General features: G+C 47.4%; 4 protein-coding genes across 4 annotated transcripts; all 4 read left to right on the top strand.

The window, feature by feature from the left end:
* Positions 1-151: 151 nt before the first annotated feature.
* On the top strand, positions 152-1,487 carry LY89DRAFT_704827 (class I glutamine amidotransferase-like protein). The gene is made up of 3 exons (XM_018217408.1): positions 152-775; positions 815-845; positions 914-1,487. Exons 1-3 carry the CDS (start codon positions 402-404, stop codon positions 1,202-1,204), a joined length of 696 nt encoding a protein of 231 aa, XP_018076528.1. The 5' UTR covers positions 152-401; the 3' UTR covers positions 1,205-1,487.
* Positions 1,488-2,473: 986 nt separating this feature from the next.
* LY89DRAFT_395347 (uncharacterized protein) lies at positions 2,474-11,674 on the top strand. Its single transcript, XM_018207226.1, has one exon. It carries the CDS (start codon positions 2,600-2,602, stop codon positions 11,381-11,383), a length of 8,784 nt encoding a protein of 2,927 aa, XP_018076527.1. The 5' UTR covers positions 2,474-2,599; the 3' UTR covers positions 11,384-11,674.
* A 525-nt stretch (positions 11,675-12,199) lies between these two features.
* On the top strand, positions 12,200-12,838 carry LY89DRAFT_729638 (concanavalin A-like lectin/glucanase; the record flags this gene model as incomplete). Its single annotated transcript, XM_018219396.1, has 3 exons — positions 12,200-12,344; positions 12,419-12,505; positions 12,564-12,838. The coding sequence occupies 3 exons, from the start codon at positions 12,200-12,202 to the stop codon at positions 12,836-12,838; spliced, it is 507 nt and encodes a 168-aa protein (XP_018076526.1).
* A 1,158-nt stretch (positions 12,839-13,996) lies between these two features.
* Positions 13,997-16,156, top strand: LY89DRAFT_395334 (uncharacterized protein). Its single transcript, XM_018207225.1, has 2 exons — positions 13,997-14,652; positions 14,721-16,156. The coding sequence occupies exons 1-2, from the start codon at positions 14,213-14,215 to the stop codon at positions 15,685-15,687; spliced, it is 1,407 nt and encodes a 468-aa protein (XP_018076525.1). The 5' UTR covers positions 13,997-14,212; the 3' UTR covers positions 15,688-16,156.
* The last annotated feature ends 1,952 nt before the right edge of the window (positions 16,157-18,108 follow it).

The raw sequence follows: 18,108 nt of genomic DNA, 5'->3' as shown, positions 1-18,108 counted from the left end.
AGCCGTATTCGGTATTGTTTTGTACATTAAGATGCAATGATTCTACTCGGCATTGATATTCTGGGCGTGCCTGTTACAGGGTGCTTATGCTCTTGCAGAACAGACACCGTTCTCTCTCCTGGTACCTAGCCCAAATCTTATCCTTGCCTGTCACGAACACAACCCAGGACCCTCGAAGATACCTCTTCCAGTAATTCAGTCCTGAAGTGGAAATACCAATCGATGCACCGAGACTGAATATCCGTTCCTGTCAGACTTATCATCTGCTTGGTCATGGCATCTTCACTTACCATTAATATGCAACCTCCTCCCCGAGATTGAACTCTAGTCCCAAAGCTCTTCTTGTGTCTCTTGCATCTCCACCTCACTTCATCCCCTCTCCTCTCCACCCTCTCTTCAAAATGCCTTCCCTCCCCCTCCGCATCGCCATCCTCGAATGTGGCGCGCCGCTCCCCGCTACCGCCACCAAGTACGGTACCTACGGCGGCGTCTTCACCTCACTCCTTCAATCTGCCGCCTCCCCCTCCACCAGCCTCTCCATCTCAACATTCGACGTCGTAAATACCCTCTCTTACCCCTCTTTACCAGACATCGACGCCATCCTCCTCACAGCATCAAGTTTCGACGCCTTTGCTGATGATCCGTGGATATTGAAGTTGGTGGCTTTTGTGAAGGAGGTGTTGGAGCAGAGACGCGTACGGATTATCGCTGCGTGTTTTGGACATCAGGTTGTGGGGAGGGCATTGGGGGCTAGGGTGGGGAGGAGTGAGTTGGGGTGGGAGACGAGCGTTACGGAGATGAGGTTGACGTAGAGGGGGAAGGAGGTTTTTGGGAAGGGTGGTTTGGTGAGTTTGTTTCTGTTCGTTGTGAATATAGTGTCCTAGAGAGGAGAAAGGCTGAAAAGATCGGACAGGATTTACATCAAATTCATGGGGATGTGGTGTATGACTACCCTCCTGGCGTAGAGGAGTTGGCATGCACGGATAAGTGTGCTGTGCAAGCTATGTATATCCCGAAAAGGGTGATGACGGTTCAAGGACATCCGGAATTCACGGAGGAGATTATGAGAGAATTGCTCGTTACGGCACATGCCTCGGGTCTCTTTGATAAGGAATTGTTCGAGGACTCAATCAGCAGAGTTGACAAAAATCAGGATGGTGTGGTGGTTGCCCAAGCGTTTTTGAGATTTTTGTTGGAGGAATGAGGAAGTGCTGTGCATGGTACTTGTTCCGAACGAGGAACCAAGGTTGGGAAGTTTTAGATCTCGAGTATTTGTATTGGGAGCAATTTTTGGGTTGAACTTCAGGCGACATGAGGTCCAGAATGGTCGACTTTCTTCAGATGCTGGGCCACTTCCCGACAACCAGAGAAACGGATTGTCAATCGTTCCCCTTGACAATGATTGGAGGCGAAAATGTGATAAAATGACGGTACTGCACAATGGGACTTGGGCTGGCTTTGAATATCTTCAACACAACAACTTAATCAATGGCATAGATATTAAAACGAAAAAATTCTGGAAGAAACATGCAACAAAGTCTATGCTTATTGGCTTGCGCTTTGGCGATATGAAACTCGAATACTGGCAATAGCAGATGACCTTGGTAATGATTGGCCTGAACTTTATCTTGATCAGAAGAAAGGATAAGCTTGTTCCATTCGTAAGCGCAATTCGCAATACGACTACATTCAGACCCCGCATCTTACTCATGCATAAGCGATAGCAAAATCCTGTCGTGTTATCAAGGGGTGCGAGAGGGCGAGAGGAGCAGAAACACCAGAGCAAACACGTGATGTGATACTCAGTGAATGAGCGTACTCTTGAGCGACTTTCTCGAAAGCAATATAAATGAGCATAGAGAGGTGCATGTAGTTCGGATGTCTTGTAGCTCTCACGAACCTTGTTTAAGGTTGCTGTCAATCGATATCAAATCAAGCCGTCACCCGGGATTGAAGCGCGCACAGGCCACATTGTGCGTCTGATCCAATGTAATCGGCCGCCGACACCTTATTAAGCAACATGGGTGGCACATTAATGATTGATTGTCTCCCAATTCCACAAGAGATATCCCGGCCAAGGTCAAAGAAACCACGACGGAGTATTCCCAACAACCACGATCACTGTCCACAAAGACGAACAGTTCTGTTGGTTCGTCCCATCCGTGGGTCCGGTCTCGAGATTGTCAAATTGTACATTTTGAGGTCTCGAACACAGCCACGACGTCATCCCTCTTACACGCCAGCTATTTGCAGGAGGAACCGTTGACCAACATCTCTAGCCCTGATCTATCGCCCACACTACACCATAACGCGATTAGCATCTCATACGGATCACATAACGAATGACTGCCAGTGTGCAAGAGCATGCTGATCCGGTTCCTCCGCGTCTATCGTATCGTCTGGCGGCAGAATCGGAATAAACAACCTTAAAACCGATCAATTTTCTCTCCCTTCCCCTCGCTGCAGAAACGACCACTGCGGATGGCATCATCATTGAAGGCCGAATTTGCACTCGGTGGGCGCTGAGGCGGAAACACCATCTATACTGCCAGAAGACCGCAGCCATTGCGGCGAATGGCGTCTTGCGACTGACGATTTAATGGCGCTCCTGAACCCGACCTTCATATTCGGCGTAATCGTCCTCGCATACCTTTCGTCCTTCATCCTATTCGCCGTCCTTCGAATAATCACTGGCATATCTATCCAGCGCATTGGTTACTTCTCGCTGCGGAGGTTAGCATACACACCTAAAGATGGCATAAAGATAGAGATTCGCGGTCTGGGCTTGAATCTGCATCGTCCAACCTTTGCGCAACCAACATGGCTGAGCATTGTCCTGACCGAGCTTGCCGTTACCGTAGATTTGAAGGCTGTAAACGGGGACAAGGGAGGTGATCCTGAAGATGGGGATGAAGACGAGGACGAGGCTCTGGACCGCAAGGTCGAGCCATTGCAGAAGAGGCCTTTGTCGCGGAGGACAAGCTTTGGTCCACATCGAAGCAAGAGTTGGGAACGACTGACCAGTATCAAGGAGCGAATCAAGCGCCTGCATCGAAACATAAATTGGCTCCGTATGGTGGATGTCGTGGCCTCGAACTCTTCTTTGACTTTGGTCGACGTCGGGCAGGTTCAGGTTGGCAGCTTCACCATGGCAGTGGATACACGGCGCAAGATGGTGGACAGAGGCAGATTATTCTCGCATGTCAAGACTCCCAAGAAAGAGCAGCGCCCTGCTGAATGGATGATTACAGCCCGCAGTGTCCTCTTCACACCAGATGGACGTGAGTCGCTCGAAGTCCTCGATCACGCGACACTTAACATACATGGCTTATTGTACAAGGAATTGGACGGACTACGAGATGCTGCCATTTCTTTGAAGCTAGGGCGTGTGCATATTCCTTATGATGATATCAACATGTGTATCAATCGGTACAAGAGCTGCCAGAAGCTTTATCATTGGGAACGACGATCTTCCGCACAAGAGATCTCAGTCAAAGATTTGATTGAGGAGCTCGACAGACCTGGTAGCCGAGAAGAGAAGCTTGCACAGACGGTTTCGGACTCCAAAGAGTTTGTGAGCTCTATCCTTCGTGGTATCAAAGAGGTCCAGTTTGCGGTGAGCTTTGTTGGCTTCACTAAAAAGATCAGCTCGGTGCAGCCTCACGGTTCACCAATTTACCTTAATGCATCCATGAAGGAGGTTGGTATTGATCTACACAGACTTGACCCAAAGTCTCCAGCCCATCGAATGTACTTTTCGTCCAAAGACATTGCCCACCAAGCCCTTGTTGCAGCACTCTCCATTGCCATTGGCGTTGATGATGGACAAGGTAAATCCGACCGATTGATCTATGTACCAATGGCAACGACTACTATTAGGACAACACTACCTTCTAAGACGGTGGAGATTGTGCAGGACAACAGTGCCGATGAGCGCAACGCCAACATCCTCTATGCTAATGTGGTTATCACATCACCGTCTGTTGATCTGGACCCAAAACACCTACCCCTCGTTTTAGCTATCTTGCAGCCAAGACCTAAACCGAGAAAGGACCGCGCGCCTCAGCAGCAGCACATTCTTATTTCGAGACTCCTGCCCAAGGCCAACGTTAAGCTGTCTATGCACGAGCCTGTTATTCGCATTGCTTTGCCTCCGGTGGAGCAGGATGCCGCCGAGGATGATTTCGACCTAATTATCTCTTCCATCTCGTCAATATCCCTTGACATCGAGTCTTCTCATTCAGCCGTTGGAGATCTTCACTACAGTCTTGGGTCGACACTGAGACTTCAGACCCATGATCTGTACTATCAGACGGCATCTGGTGCTCACTATGATCTTCTCCAAACGGAGTCACTGGAGCTTAAAGCCCAACTTAGCGCCAATCCCGAGGTATATGTTGTTGCCACAGGAAATTTGCAAACCTTCTCCATTCATATGATTCGACCCGAGATTAGTGATGGTGTTCGTCAAATTGTCCGACAGTTGCGCCTCAATGTCGAGCCAACTAAAAAGGCGAGGGCAAAGACATCCCGCGATCCAAATTTCATTCGAGCCATTCCTGATTGGCTATTACATTTCCATATTTCGGGGTCAGACTTCAGCGCAGAAGTTGCAGGTGTGGACGAAGACATCTCAGATGATACACGAGGTGTTGCATTGCAACTGAATTCCTGGACTGCCGAATATCGAGCTCAGAAAGCTGAGGCTGTTGAGAGAAAATCGTCCCGGCGGAGAGCTGGCAGCAGTCGGTCTTTGACTCCAGATCCTGACCTATTCCTCAAGATGCCACAATCGCCACGGAAGAAGCATGCGCAACATCCTACTGATGGACGCCGCTTAGCAATCCATGTCCGAGGCCTCGATGCGTTCGTCGTTGAGTCTACAGAAAAGTGGGAGGCAGAGCCATTTATCGCAATGCCACGCTTTGAAGTCGCTCTGTCAACATCGAGTGATAACCAAGGTCCTGTTTTCCACGTCAATTCCCACGTAAAGTCGTTGCTTGTCCATTACTCGCTCTACCGCCATTATGCTATGGGTGTCGCCACAACTGTATTGAGGAAAGCTTTCGTTCGTACGAGAGCTGACGAAGAAGAGGCCGAAAAGGCAAGAGCCGCGGCAACAGTGTTTGGTGGATCTGATTATCTGTCCCCGGTAAAAAGTCCAGAGGACTTCTATACTCGAGATGGATCTGGATACCCTTTTACTACGCCGGAGCTTATCACCGTCGATTTTAGGTCAACGTTGGTCCAAATCAAAGCACAGATGCCATCAGACCCAAGAATGATGCTGCAAATATATGGCCTGGAAGCTGGTCGACACAGATGGGCACCACCATTCTTTCATGCCAAACTGATGCGATTGTATGCTGCAGCTCCTAAAATGAGCCACGTTTGGGCAAGAATTGTGAGTGTCAAGGCTTTGAGGGCAGATATGCGGCAAAATAGACGGAAGACAAGTACCGGTGAAATGCACGAGGAGAAGATGATCGATCTGAACTCCGATGCTATTAGACTTGCTGTTCCACATCAGCTTGTTATCCATAAAGTATTCGACAATTGCATCAATACGATGAAGTCCGTCCAACAACTTCATCACCGATTTGTTACAGGCACCAATGAGTACATTCTTGAAAAGCACCCGGAGGGACCAAAACGAGTGCCAAGGGTATCGATTCGCAGCAAAGCATTGCTTTTTGAGCTCGAAGATGGCGCTTTTGAATGGAAGCTTGGTACTATATACCGAACGGGTCTCGTCGAGCAAGCACAGCGTATAGCGCGCGATGCGGCCTTCAAAGTCAAAGCAAAGAAGATTGCCGAGGAGGAAGCTCGAAGGGATAACAATCGATATCGCAATAGGTCAGCGCACCCACGGGGACGTAGCACCCATCATGATCAGCCTCGTCATCGCAGCAGAAGCGAAGACGACAGTTCGGGACACCGATCTAGATCTCACCGTGGTCGAACTATGCGTTATGATCCGGAAGGCACCTGTGGATTGTCTGGATCGGCCAAGATCTCCATTCAAGATGCTCAAGAAAAGCTGAACTTGCTTAATTCTCAGAGCTGGAGATCACGAATTGACCGTGTCTTGAACATGTCAAAGAATGGGATGAAAGATCTCAGAGGGGTCTTTTGGGGCCCCGACGAATTACCAGATGATATGGAAGACTCAGAGAACATATTGGAGGTTCCTCAGCGACCAGCTCTTATGGGGACACTAATCAGTGATTTACATATCACTATCGACAAGCCTTCCTTCCCGATCAGCCAACTTCCAGATTTTCTCCATCGAGTTGGGAAAGGTATGCCTCGGGACATGAAGTACTCACTCTTGCTCCCTATGCATGTCCAGATTGACATGGGCGAGGCTCGAATGACACTAAGAGATTATCCCTTGCCTCTTCTCCATGTTCCTGCGATCAAACCAGGTCAATCACCCAGACTTCCTGCTTGGTCGCTAAAGACAGATTTTGTTGTCGCTGAAGAATTCCGTGGCCCAGAATCGACCCGTCACGTTAAAGTCGACATTGTTCCGCCTAGGAACCGCTCTCCTGGAACATCAAATGAAGGCGGATTTGCAATTGATGTACGGAGAACAGTAACCCCTGTCAAATCGTACTCGGATATCAACATCGACATCAACACGGGCTTCCCTACCCGCATTACATGGGGTGCATCGTACCAACCTGCTATCCAAGACATGATGATGATCATTGAAACCTTCACCAAAACTCAGGTTGATCCGTCAGACCGCACCGGTTTCTGGGACAAGATTCGTCTCAGCTTCCACTCTCGTGTCAGTGTTATGTGGAAGGGCGATGGTGACGTTCATCTCATGCTCAAAGGGACAAGGGATCCATACCTAGTTACGGGCAATGGTGCAGGCTTCTTGATGTGCTGGCGAAACGACGTCAGATGGAACATCTGTCGCGAACAAGATCCGAAGAAATTCATGACGGTCGACAGTGGAGAATTCATACTTGCCGTCCCTGACTTCAACCACCAAGCTCGCGTTGCAGCCAAGCAAGATCGCGACAGCGACAGTGTTTCGAGTACTGATAGCTATAAACGTGGAGCTGCATTCAAGAAAGTGGTCATGAAACTCTCTGGCAACGTACAATGGCTTGCGGGGTTGATGTTTGAGAGGAATTTGGAGAATTCCAGTGGTCGTTCGTTTGAATTCGAGCCTCATTATAATGTGGTATTGAAAGAACCCCAGTATGCGAAGGCTCCTCCTGGATTGGAATATGATGCTTTCAGAGGGTTCCGTAGCCATCATATTCACATGTCCATTGCCGTGAAGGCTCCGGTCGACCGAGAATGGTCGGTGTCCAATACAGAGGCTTCACAGAGCTACAATACGGTACATCTGACCCCACGATTTTTCTACCACTTCTTTGCTTGGTGGTCAATGTTTGGTGGCACTATGTCACTTCCAATCCGGCAAGGTAAACTTTGGCCTGGTCTCGAGAAATCTAGCAAGAAGTTCGGCCGCCATTTAGCTACGATCAAGTACAATCTGTTGCTAGCACCACTCTTCCTAAGCCACATTTATAAACATAAAGATGCGGAAGATTATGCTGAGGATGTCGTCTCTGCTACTGGTATTAAGATGCGGCTTGACAGCTTTATGCTAGATGTTCATCAACGCCGCGAATATTTCCACACTCAAGATAGAGGTCGAAAAACGCAAGGCAAGACCAGTGCTATGAAGATGCATCAAGCCCAGCTAGATCTGTTGTCAGCAGACATTCGAGCAGTATCGGCCAGCATCGCAGGCACCACCCCCGAGGATTTACAAAAGGCATCTGCTCCGCTGAATCTAGTCTCTCAGGCCGACATAGGCAACACAGATCTGTCGCACTTCGAAATTCCTGATAATGATTTTAGCTGGATTGATATGGATGACTTTGTGGAATTAGACTGGATTCTCCCTTCAGAGGCGAATCCGGAAACGAAGATTCTACCATTAGCTTACACTCCTCGCTTCACCTACTTCCGGCAGACCGATCATGGAGACACAATATCTGGCGATCCCGACAGAACGAGTGCTTTCGGTGCAGAGAATACTCATTTCTGCATCATGAGCAAGGACGATGATCCTCGAAGGGTACAGTGCCAGTTGATACAAAAGCGTCTTGACCAGATCGATGAACAAATGGCGACTCACACCAGAACGGTTGGTGATGCGGAACTCAAACTCATACAAGACGAGAACAATCCCATCTTCAAGGCAGATCTAGATCAATTGAATAAGCAAGGTAGCGTTTTGCATGACAAGAGACTTTTCTTGGAGTCTATGATGCGACGCATGAACATGCGCATACGCACAAACAATAAGCGAGCAGTCCCGGATGGAGACGCTGATGTTGATAGTGATGGCGAACAAGCGTCTCCAAAAGATTACGATGCAAATATGGAGGGAATGGACACGAATCCAGCTGCAGACTTCATTAGTGATTTTAATAATCGCTTCGTCATTCACAACATGCAACTCAAATGGAACAATCTATTGAGAAATATCGTCCTGCGATATATTCACCAGGTCAGTCAAAGGCGAGGATTTGTCTACTACTTATCACGAAGAGCTGTGAAGTTCATCCTTGATATCGTGGAAGAGCAGAGCAAAGCAAAGACGGCGAAGCCGGCTTCGGAACCTTCTGTTAAAGACTCCAAGGCCGCATCGCCCGATCCCAATGCAGGCGATCACTCTGCTTATCAAGATGTGCAAGATCGCATTGCCGAGATACTCGCGGATGGCAAGAAATTTGTTGATGCGGATGATCCTACCGCACGCCGGCATGTAACAAATCAGCGAGTCTCGTCTGACCATCTGGATGCAAATATTGGTCACGATTTCATGCCACAGAACAGCTACCACTTGCGACTCATCGCCCCACAAATTCAACTTCAAAGCGACAAGAATCCTAAAGCCGTCGTTCTGGTCACAGCGAAAGGAATGGAGGGCAAGGTTATTGAAGTCATGGACAAGGATCGAATCTACGATGATGTTAGTGGCCTCGTGCAACGGAGATTCTCTGTTGAAATGGACAGCACGCAGTTCTTCGTTACCCACCAGAAGTGGTTCTCCTCACAGCTTTTGTCCATGTACTCTGGAAACCACTATGGCGTTCCTGCCGGATCCGCTTGGCCACCATGGGTACCGATGGAGGTCATGTTCGACTTTCAAGTTGATCCATTTGGTTTCAAGCGTGTTGTCCAGAAGACGTCGGCGTCTTTACGATACGACAAATACAACACGTTGCGCTTGAAGTACAACGATGAGATCAACACCGAATCTGGTCACCCAGCAAGTCATAGCAACGAGGAGAGTCGCATGGATCACCTCTGGGTGGAATTTCCTATCGTTCGAGCCATTTGCAACTCAGCCCAATACTATGCGATGTATATAATCGTTCTCGATCTCCTTATGTATAGCGAGCCACTCGAGAAAACAAGGACTGAGCGTCTTGAGAAGATCATGCTTGCATCGGACTTCAGCGATCTACGTGGAGCGCCTGAGATGGTCACTAAACTTCAGGAGCGAATCAGGCAGCTGGATGAGATCAAGACTCAATTCCAGATCAATTCGAAATACCTTGACAAGAGAGGTTGGGAGGACAGGCTTGCACTCGACAAAGATCTTACTAGTTGCGAAGACGAGCTTTTCTTCATGATGAAGGCCATCACGTCTTCACAACGAAAGTATGATGGTTCTCAGTCTGCTGGCTTGCTGAGATGGAACATTTCCTCCGATCAGATTGTTTGGCATCTGATTCGTGACAACAATGAGCCTCTGATGGAGTTTCAACTTCGAAAGGCTGAGTATGACCGTACTGATAACTCTGATGGATCTCACAACAATCTAATGCAGATCGGAAAGATCGTGGGTTTGAATTTGCTTCCAGATGCCATCTATCCAGAAATGTTTGCACCTTACACAGACATCGACCGAGGTACCTTCAACGAGGGCGGAAATCAGAAGATGTTGAGAGTTTATTGGTATATGCTTGAAGCTATTGCTGGTATTCCTGTCATGGATCACTTTGAAGTTAACCTCTTCCCAATGAAGATACAGCTTGAACGTGAGGTTGCGCAACGACTCTTTGACTACATGTTCCCCGGATCAAATGAGACGAAGAACAAATCACCATTTATGGTGAAGACAATGGCACCGGTGGACGATGACGACGAGGAAGACAGTAACGGCACAGAAACGTATGAAAACACCAATGGGTCTACAGGGAGAAATGATTCTGTGACTAGTACGAGAGCTGGATCTTTGGAACTTCGACTGCGACCGACCATGACTTCAGAAGCTCGACCAAATACAGCTCTATCAGGCAAGACTAAAGCGGCTAGCATGCACTCTGGCGAAGGACACCACTTCCGACTCTTCCCATCGGGCAACAAGATCTCTGCAAGCTCTAGAGGTTCAACGAGGACCTTGGGCAAGAAGACCTCTGTTGAGAGTCTACAGTCTAGTATTGGGTCCAAACCAACGCTTGGTCGAACCTCTACAAGCATGTCCAACCAGGATATCCAGTCGTTGAACGGCGACGCAAAGCCCAAGCGCTTCACGATTCATCGGAATAAATCAAAAGAGAAGCCCTCGGATGATTTGACCCAGATGATGTCTCGAGCCTCCAACTATATGACCCTTGCTTATGTCAAAATACCGAGTGTGGTCCTTTGTCTGAGCTACAAAGGAAAGGGAGAGAGGAACATTGAAGATGTTCATGATTTCGTTTTTCGTCTACCAGAGATTGAGTACAGGAACAAGACCTGGTCGAATCTCGACTTGGCACTCGCTCTCAAGAAAGACGTTATCCGTGCTCTGATCTCCCACACTGGTGCCATCATTGGAAACAAGTTCAGCAAGCATCGACCGAATACAGCTCAACAACACCGACTGCGAGAGCTTGCGACAAGTAGCATGCTCCTAGCACCTTCTAGTCAAGACAATTCTTACGACAACAGCAATGCAAGTATCAAAACCAGCAGTCCAACCACGTTCACAAAGTCCGAGCGAGGGACAAGTCCACGTCGTTCCTTCGCCTCGAGTCGCAACGGCCTGACCCGCACACCTAGTGACTCGAGCAGTATTGTGTCCTTCCAAGGTCCTGGTCGTGTACAAAACATTCCTGCGGCGTTGTCAATGACGCCTTCGCAACCGAATCAACGTCCGGGCAGCAGTTATGAGAATTCTGGGTCAAAAAGCATCAGGAATGGCCACAGCGAAGGTGTTCTTGCAAACACCTTGGGTCGTCTAAAGCAATTGAAGGATCGTCAGAATACACTATCTCCCGATCCCCATGGAGACGAGGAAGATTCCTCGAAGAGGAAAATGAGTATCAAGAAGATACTCGGAGGGTTGAATTGAAGTACGACTATTGTTTGAGTGGAGGTGGATATGTTCATTTGTATATTACATCACATCACAGTGCTACCGTGATTTCTCTTTAGGAAATGGGTCGGGATTTGGGACGGAGGCAAGAAACCAGAGTTTCTTGTAAAGCATATGCATGGACGGCGTTCATGGAGCCATAAGAGAGATATGCTCTGGGGAGGATCTTGTCTTCTTTGCTTGTTCAAAGCGTTTAGTATATATACAAGATTTCAAGCTTCGATTATTTCCAATGAGATGGAGGTGTTACGTTCTTTCCATTTGTCATGCTTCAGCAAGTGCTCGAAATGGAGGCAAATACTGTACCTAATTAAGTGAATATTCATAGGGGGTTGTCAATTGGCGCCACCACATGAGCTCATGGCAAGGTTGTTCGCAGTACTTTCAGCCTATGTTTTCCTTCTCCCTGTTAGCGCACCTACCCCTTGACAAGCATCTAAAACTTTTACCGGTCGTCCTCCGCAGAGTTAAAAGTACATTGGTAGCTTTAGCCTGAAGTGGTAGGTCGTTCACAGATCACTTTATTTTCCAGTATATGCAATCTTATCCTATCGATATCTTGAATGAGAACACTATTAATCCAGCGTGCGTTTGAAAGTTCCTCGATGTGTCCAATTCACGCTGCTATCTCCACGACCCCTAGATCAATGTTTTGTTCCGACTTTCTTTGGAGGGGTAGAATTCAGTAGGATACGCGTTAAATTTGTCAGTGTTTTACCCCGCTACTGTGTCGTATAATTACCTGCCAAACTTCGATTTGGACGTGAGGGAGATATTATTGTTATCTTCATTATGAGACCTCTGACTATTACCAATGTCCTGCTTTTCATAAGTAGCGTCATTGCTGCTCCCGGAGCTACGCGGCAATTCACGAACAAATCACAATCTTTCCAAAGACTTGCAAATGTCAGCAGAAACGCAATTGCCCATGTATACGGTTAGCCAAGTTCTGCCTCTGGAGCTACTCGACTCCCAAATCTCTACCAATGGTGTATACTAATTATTTGATAGATACCAACTGGGCAGGCGCGGTGATCGAAACAACAGGCGTGACATCCGTAACCGGGACCTTCACTGTTCCTAGTCCATCAACTCCAGGTTTGTATCTCCGCTCTCCTTCGGAAAAGAACACCAAAACTGACAACCCATCAAACAGGCGAAGGAGTAGCCTGGGTAGGCATCGACGGCAACAACTGCTACACCGCAATCCTGAAAACAGGCGTCATCTGGACCCGCGCCTCCGGTTCCACAACCACCACCTACCAGGGCTGGTACGAGTGGTTCCCCGCCGGCATGTCGTACTGGACCACCTCCTCATTTCCCATCAAAGCCGGAGACGTTATGACGGCAACTGTTCACGCGACGAGTTTGACTTCTGGGACGGCGACGCTCGCTAACAAGAGTACGGGGAAGAGTATTTCCCACTCGTGAACGAGTGCGGAGACGTTTGGTGAGCTGTGTCGGACGGATGCGGAGTGGATTGTGGAGTATTTTGCGGAGAATTTGGAGTTTGTGACTTTTGCGGATTTTGGGACTGTTGGGATTTTTAATGCGAGTTATGTGACTGCGGCTGGTGAGACTGGTAGGTCCTATCTTGCCCTGGTTTTTTGTTCATCCTGGGTCATCAAAGAAGATGCAACTCGGCCAATCTCTGTTGAAAGTGTATACTGATTTGTCTGTAGTTGGCTTGTCTGCTGCTGCGGTCTATGATATTGAGCAGAACAATGTTGTTCGCACTAACTCCTCTATATCTGGAAGCTCTAGTGTTTCGATTTCCTGGATTCGATGAATTGGCATGATTTAGAGCAGCGAGGTTGATTTCTTGAAAATAGATTGGGGAATGTTGGTAGAAAGGGTCTATACATAATGCTTACTTGATAGGAAAACTTGCCGCGCTGCGACTAAGAGGAGTCTCACTTTGGCTTTAGTACTTGGGAGTAGATACAAGGAGTGATTTGACCGAAACAGGTTAACTTAGCTCAAAGCGTTCTGTCCAAATCTCTCAGATTTCCGTCCTAATGCCTTACCCTGTCCATTTCATCCAGACATGGATAGCCATACTTCGAAAGCAATCGCGCGCAACGGTCCTGATTAACGAACTCCAAGCGAGCAATACCGTATTAATTGGACTCTAAAACATCATAATATAACGATATCTAATTTTAAAAGTAATACGCTATACCCAATTAGGTTGTTTGATTCCCAAGATATATCTAATACTACACAAAACGATTGTTTTTACGATCCCTTAACTTTACGATCGTCGGCCCCTCTCATACGAAAGCTATATTTTAAGAAGACTCTATTATAGGACGAGTGGAAGGAGCGAGGGAGGCAAGAGGGAAAAGCTAGCATATCTTATGTGAGGTTTTCACTTAGGAGAGGCTTGGGGGGACTATATCTTATATGCCCTAATCCCTTATTTCAGAATCATATCTTGGAGTCCAATTAGTACGGTAATTGATGCCGTACGAGTGGGCCAATGAGAGCTGGTCGATTGCACAGCCTCCACGTGGCAGCTTCAGCGGCCCGGCCCACCTTCCTCAGCCACGATACTCGAGTAGATCAGGCTGGCTTTCTCTTCGCAATCATGGAGATCTTTCACAATCAGATCCCTCGAAATTTGTCGCAAACATCACCTTACCTGTATCGTCTTGGAGCATTTTAATTCTGTTGCATTGCAGCACGCGTCGACATTTACGGTTCGAGCAGGATGAGGCTGCCAACGGCGGTCGATGGAGCCATGCACGACTACTCCACTTGATATGAGCAGCTGAGCTTTGTCCTTGTCTGATCTTCCCAGTCATGGATCCTATAACTATCACTACCTCAATTTTCGGTCTCCTTAAAGCTACCGAAACAATTGCCGGCTACCTGGGCCCATACGTCTCAGCTGCAAGAGATACGTCGCAGATCGTCAGACAGGTTCACTCCGAGGTAGTATATACCCGCACTACCCTCTTGGCATTAGAAGGTCTTATCAAAAATATTTCATCTGTCCCAGTGAGGCGTGCCGCTCTCATCCAAGTCGACCAGCTAGTAGCAGTATTCACAGATGGAGTACTTCTGTTCTCAGAGCTAGAAGCTTCCTTGCCATCGCCGCCATCAGCCGAGTCAAGCACGTCACGCCTGCCTATTCTGTCGCGGTTAAAATGGGCGAGGAAAGAAAGCACCTTCACTTCATTGTTCACGAGGCTGCAGGGGTTCAAGGGCTCCATCTCATTGATGTTGACCATTCTCCAAAGGCAAGTAATATCTCAATGTACGCCCCTTGGCAACATTCTCACTCTAACATTCCAGCTAACATCGATAGCGACTCCGATTCTCGGGCCGCTGAGAACCAAAAGCAATTGTCAGAGAATGTTGCAGCTCTTCTAGAGAGCAATCGATCCTTGTACCTGCGATTGCTGAACTTGGAAGATGCCCTTGAAGTGCGCACCATCCGGGCCATCGATGATGGAAATGCTTCTTCAATGAAACAGCAGCCAGACGAATCGATCGCGGGGCCAACTTTCGACTTTGAAAATGATCTTGAGACTTCAAGGGTCTACCGGAAAGCGCAACGAGAGAGCATGGACTTTTCTTTTCGGAGTTCTATAGCACGCACGAACGCTTGGTCCGTCTTCTCAGGCCTCAGTCTGAGCGATGTGTCCAACATCTCAGTAATAGCATTGCCCTTGTACCGAGAAGATATCGAAAATGCTCAGCATTATGGATGTACCAGTCCTCCAGCTGAACCGATCACGACGCCAACTACTGCTCGTGGTCCGAAATCTCTGTGTGAAGAATGTCTCGAGCTGGAGCTGCGCCTATCTCGAATACCTGGGATTCCAGAGTATTTCGAAAAAGTGACAGATGACCACTTGGAAGAGGATCCCTTGACACGTCTCATTCTGGTCTTGAGACAAGGCCTACCTTTATTGATGATTTTAGAAAAATTCCAAGGGTTTGAACATTGTACCGAAGTGGGTAGCGATTATAACGATCCATTGAAGTTACCAAAAGCGGCCACCTACAAGTTTATTTCGACATGTGTCCATCAGGATGGTCTTAGACTCGCGCCTGACAAATGTTTCTCAGTGAGCGAGCTCTTCGGCCACGACTCAACAGGATTCATGAAGGTCAGCTCTATTCCATGTACAGAATCTAGTAGCACTTTTCAAATTTTATCATACAGGTTGTTAGGGTCGTTGATTGGGTACTTGACCTACTCGATCTTCAAAATGACGCTGAACGTATCGACCTCACAACCCACCTTCCTGAGCAAAAACATGCGCTAGGATATCCTTCTAGGGACGCTATCATAGAAGATTTTCTCGTCAGCGAGCGTATATATGTTGCCAAAATGGAGCAACTCGGCCAGTTCAAGGAGAAATTCGACCAGGATAGTAGATTTTCTCAGACGCATCACTTCCTTCGCATTATTTTTAGCTGGTCTTTACCTATAGTTTTGGATGCTCAGAGGCAATTACTTCTCCAAATGGAAATGACTGCGCGCAAACCCTGGGAAGAGCAAAGATGGGGAAAGCCTTTTGAAATTTGGTCCCGCATATCTTCGTTTTATACTAGCTTCATCGTTGCCGAGAAGAGAGCAAAAGAGTCGATTAGGACTATTCTTGTGAAGCAAGAGTGGTCTCGAAATGAGGGTCTGAGATTGGTCTTCACGACGTCACTGCAGCTGCTTTCTCTCCCTCATCAATGCTTGCCAAAATTTCTTGCATTTCTTCTGGTACGTTCTGTCTTGCCATGCCTTTGAACTTTTGCTTGTCACCACTCCGCTTACAAGGCTCGCTAAAATCAATCAGGAAATCGAGCGACAGGGTGATCTTTCTGCGACACAGCTGAACGATATATCTCTTGGCATGACAGCTCTCCAGAGCGTTCTACGGGAGGTTGATGCTGCCATCAAGGCCGAGGAGCTCCTAGAAGCCCAAGAAAACTTAGTTGCCCGAGTCTAGGATGGAAGAAACATCGGCTTTAAACAACGTGAGAAACTCTTATTGTTCGACGTTGTGAAGGTTTTATACGACAAGCCTGAAGCAAAAACTGTATGGACCGATTTTAACTTGCGGCCTCACTTTCCCCGTATGCATTTGTGAACTAACAGAACGCATGGTTCCGGGTCTATCTATATTTCAGGAGCTCATCCTGTTTTACAGAGAACTCGTGCCTTCACGTAGCGGCTTGTTCCGACGGACGAAGAATATCTAGCTAGATATGAGAGACTCACTCAAACTAAGAGGGAGAGTCAATCTCACCAACGTCACAGACATCGTGAGTCTGTCCAAACAAGGCTCGGCTGAACGCGTCTTAATTGTACGGAAGTGTCATCTAATTATGTCTAAGATCTTACCAATGCCAGCTATGGAGGCGAGAAGACTCGACCGTTGAAAAAATAGTCATGGAGTTCGCGACAGAGAGAACCCTGAAAACGTGGGTTCAAGAAGTCGAAAATTTGAGAAAAGCGAGCCAACCAGCTGGAAAAGTATCACCCATGTTCAACTGGGCGACAGACACACGAAAGGAGAATCCTTACAAGGAGACTTTGGATGACGATGAGGATGACGAGGAGTATGTCCCTCCAGTTGGAGGCTGGATGTAGTGACTGGGTAGGTATATCCTCTGTTAGTTCTTGTTGTCGTTGTTTATAGGCGCTGGGAACAGACGATTCTGTTCACAATTGTCACGATGTGTAACGATTATTTGAATAATATCTCAAATATATATCTATGGAAATCATCTTGTTGGGGAAGCTTCTTAAACAAGAACACGGCAGCCTGACTGTGTTTTCGGATGACATGTTTTGTGTGTAGCTACATGGAAAGGGCCTTTGAGCCTTACCACTAATTTTCACATCTCAATGCAAGGAAGAGAATTGATGATATTGTGATATAACATTCTATCCGATCTTTCAAAAGAACTCAACCCAAGTTATGACATGATTCCAAGATTGCTATCAAGATCGATGAGAATGGCGCTGAAACATGCATATAGGAGGGAGGGTAAGGTCTCTTGGCCACGCGACATATATCTTGACACTCGTATCACTCCATAATAGTACATGATCTCCGGGGAACTGATTAGATCAGGCATCGTTTTGTGGAAGATTATGGCCTGAGCTTGACCTACCAAGGCTGTTTGGAGCAGTTATGCTCTCACATTTTCTACCTCCACGCCGTCTTCTATATAGCTACAGATACCGGTGACGGCAGAAATGAACTCGCTAGGTGATTCTGCACTACTCACGGCTTTAGCATAGAATTTGAGCGCTTCTGAAATAAAGATTTGCATACCAGTTTGGCACAGGAGCCGCAATGCTCTGGCCGACCAAGACGGCACCGAGGATGGCTATGAAGCGTATTGAAAACATTGTTAGAAGGCTTTCCTATTTATGTGGTGTTCGGAGTATGTCTGCGAATGATCTCCTTTAAGATTTGGAAAGTTTGGTGGCCAATTTGATGGGCAGTCTGGAAGTTCGTGAAATTCAGGAGTATTCGTCAGCGTATTAAGCAGAGTCTCGAAGAAATAAGAGTTGCGCTGGCAGTAGCAGCTGCCGAGCTCAATGACTTGATCAGGCATGCTATTTCGCTGTGATGTGCGTCATGGAACGGCAGATGGTATAGTGATAGTATTGAGATAGGATAATGTCGTTTACCAATAATTGACAGTGACACTCTACCAATACCATTCTCTTTTTTCAT

Source organism: Mollisia scopiformis, assembly GCF_001500285.1.
Source record: "Mollisia scopiformis unplaced genomic scaffold LY89scaffold_4, whole genome shotgun sequence".
Classification (NCBI taxonomy): domain Eukaryota; kingdom Fungi; phylum Ascomycota; class Leotiomycetes; order Helotiales; family Mollisiaceae; genus Mollisia; species Mollisia scopiformis.
The sequence above is the reverse complement of the archived record's forward strand: the minus strand, read 5'-3'. Positions and strand labels throughout refer to the sequence as shown.

What these genes read in the sequence shown, in the direction of transcription:
- LY89DRAFT_704827 (XM_018217408.1), top strand. Translation starts at nt 402, where the DNA reads ATGCCTTCCCTCCCCCTCCGCATCGCCATCCTCGAATGTGGCGCGCCG. An exon ending in GTGGGGAGGAGTGAGTTGGG is followed by an intron (nt 776 to 814) that starts GTGGGAGACGAG and finishes GTTGACGTAGAG; the next exon opens with GGGGAAGGAGGTTTTTGGGA. An exon ending in TTTTTGGGAAGGGTGGTTTG is followed by an intron (nt 846 to 913) that starts GTGAGTTTGTTT and finishes AAGATCGGACAG; the next exon opens with GATTTACATCAAATTCATGG.
- LY89DRAFT_395347 (XM_018207226.1), top strand. Translation starts at nt 2,600, where the DNA reads ATGGCGCTCCTGAACCCGACCTTCATATTCGGCGTAATCGTCCTCGCA.
- LY89DRAFT_395334 (XM_018207225.1), top strand. Translation starts at nt 14,213, where the DNA reads ATGGATCCTATAACTATCACTACCTCAATTTTCGGTCTCCTTAAAGCT. An exon ending in ATGTTGACCATTCTCCAAAG is followed by an intron (nt 14,653 to 14,720) that starts GCAAGTAATATC and finishes TAACATCGATAG; the next exon opens with CGACTCCGATTCTCGGGCCG.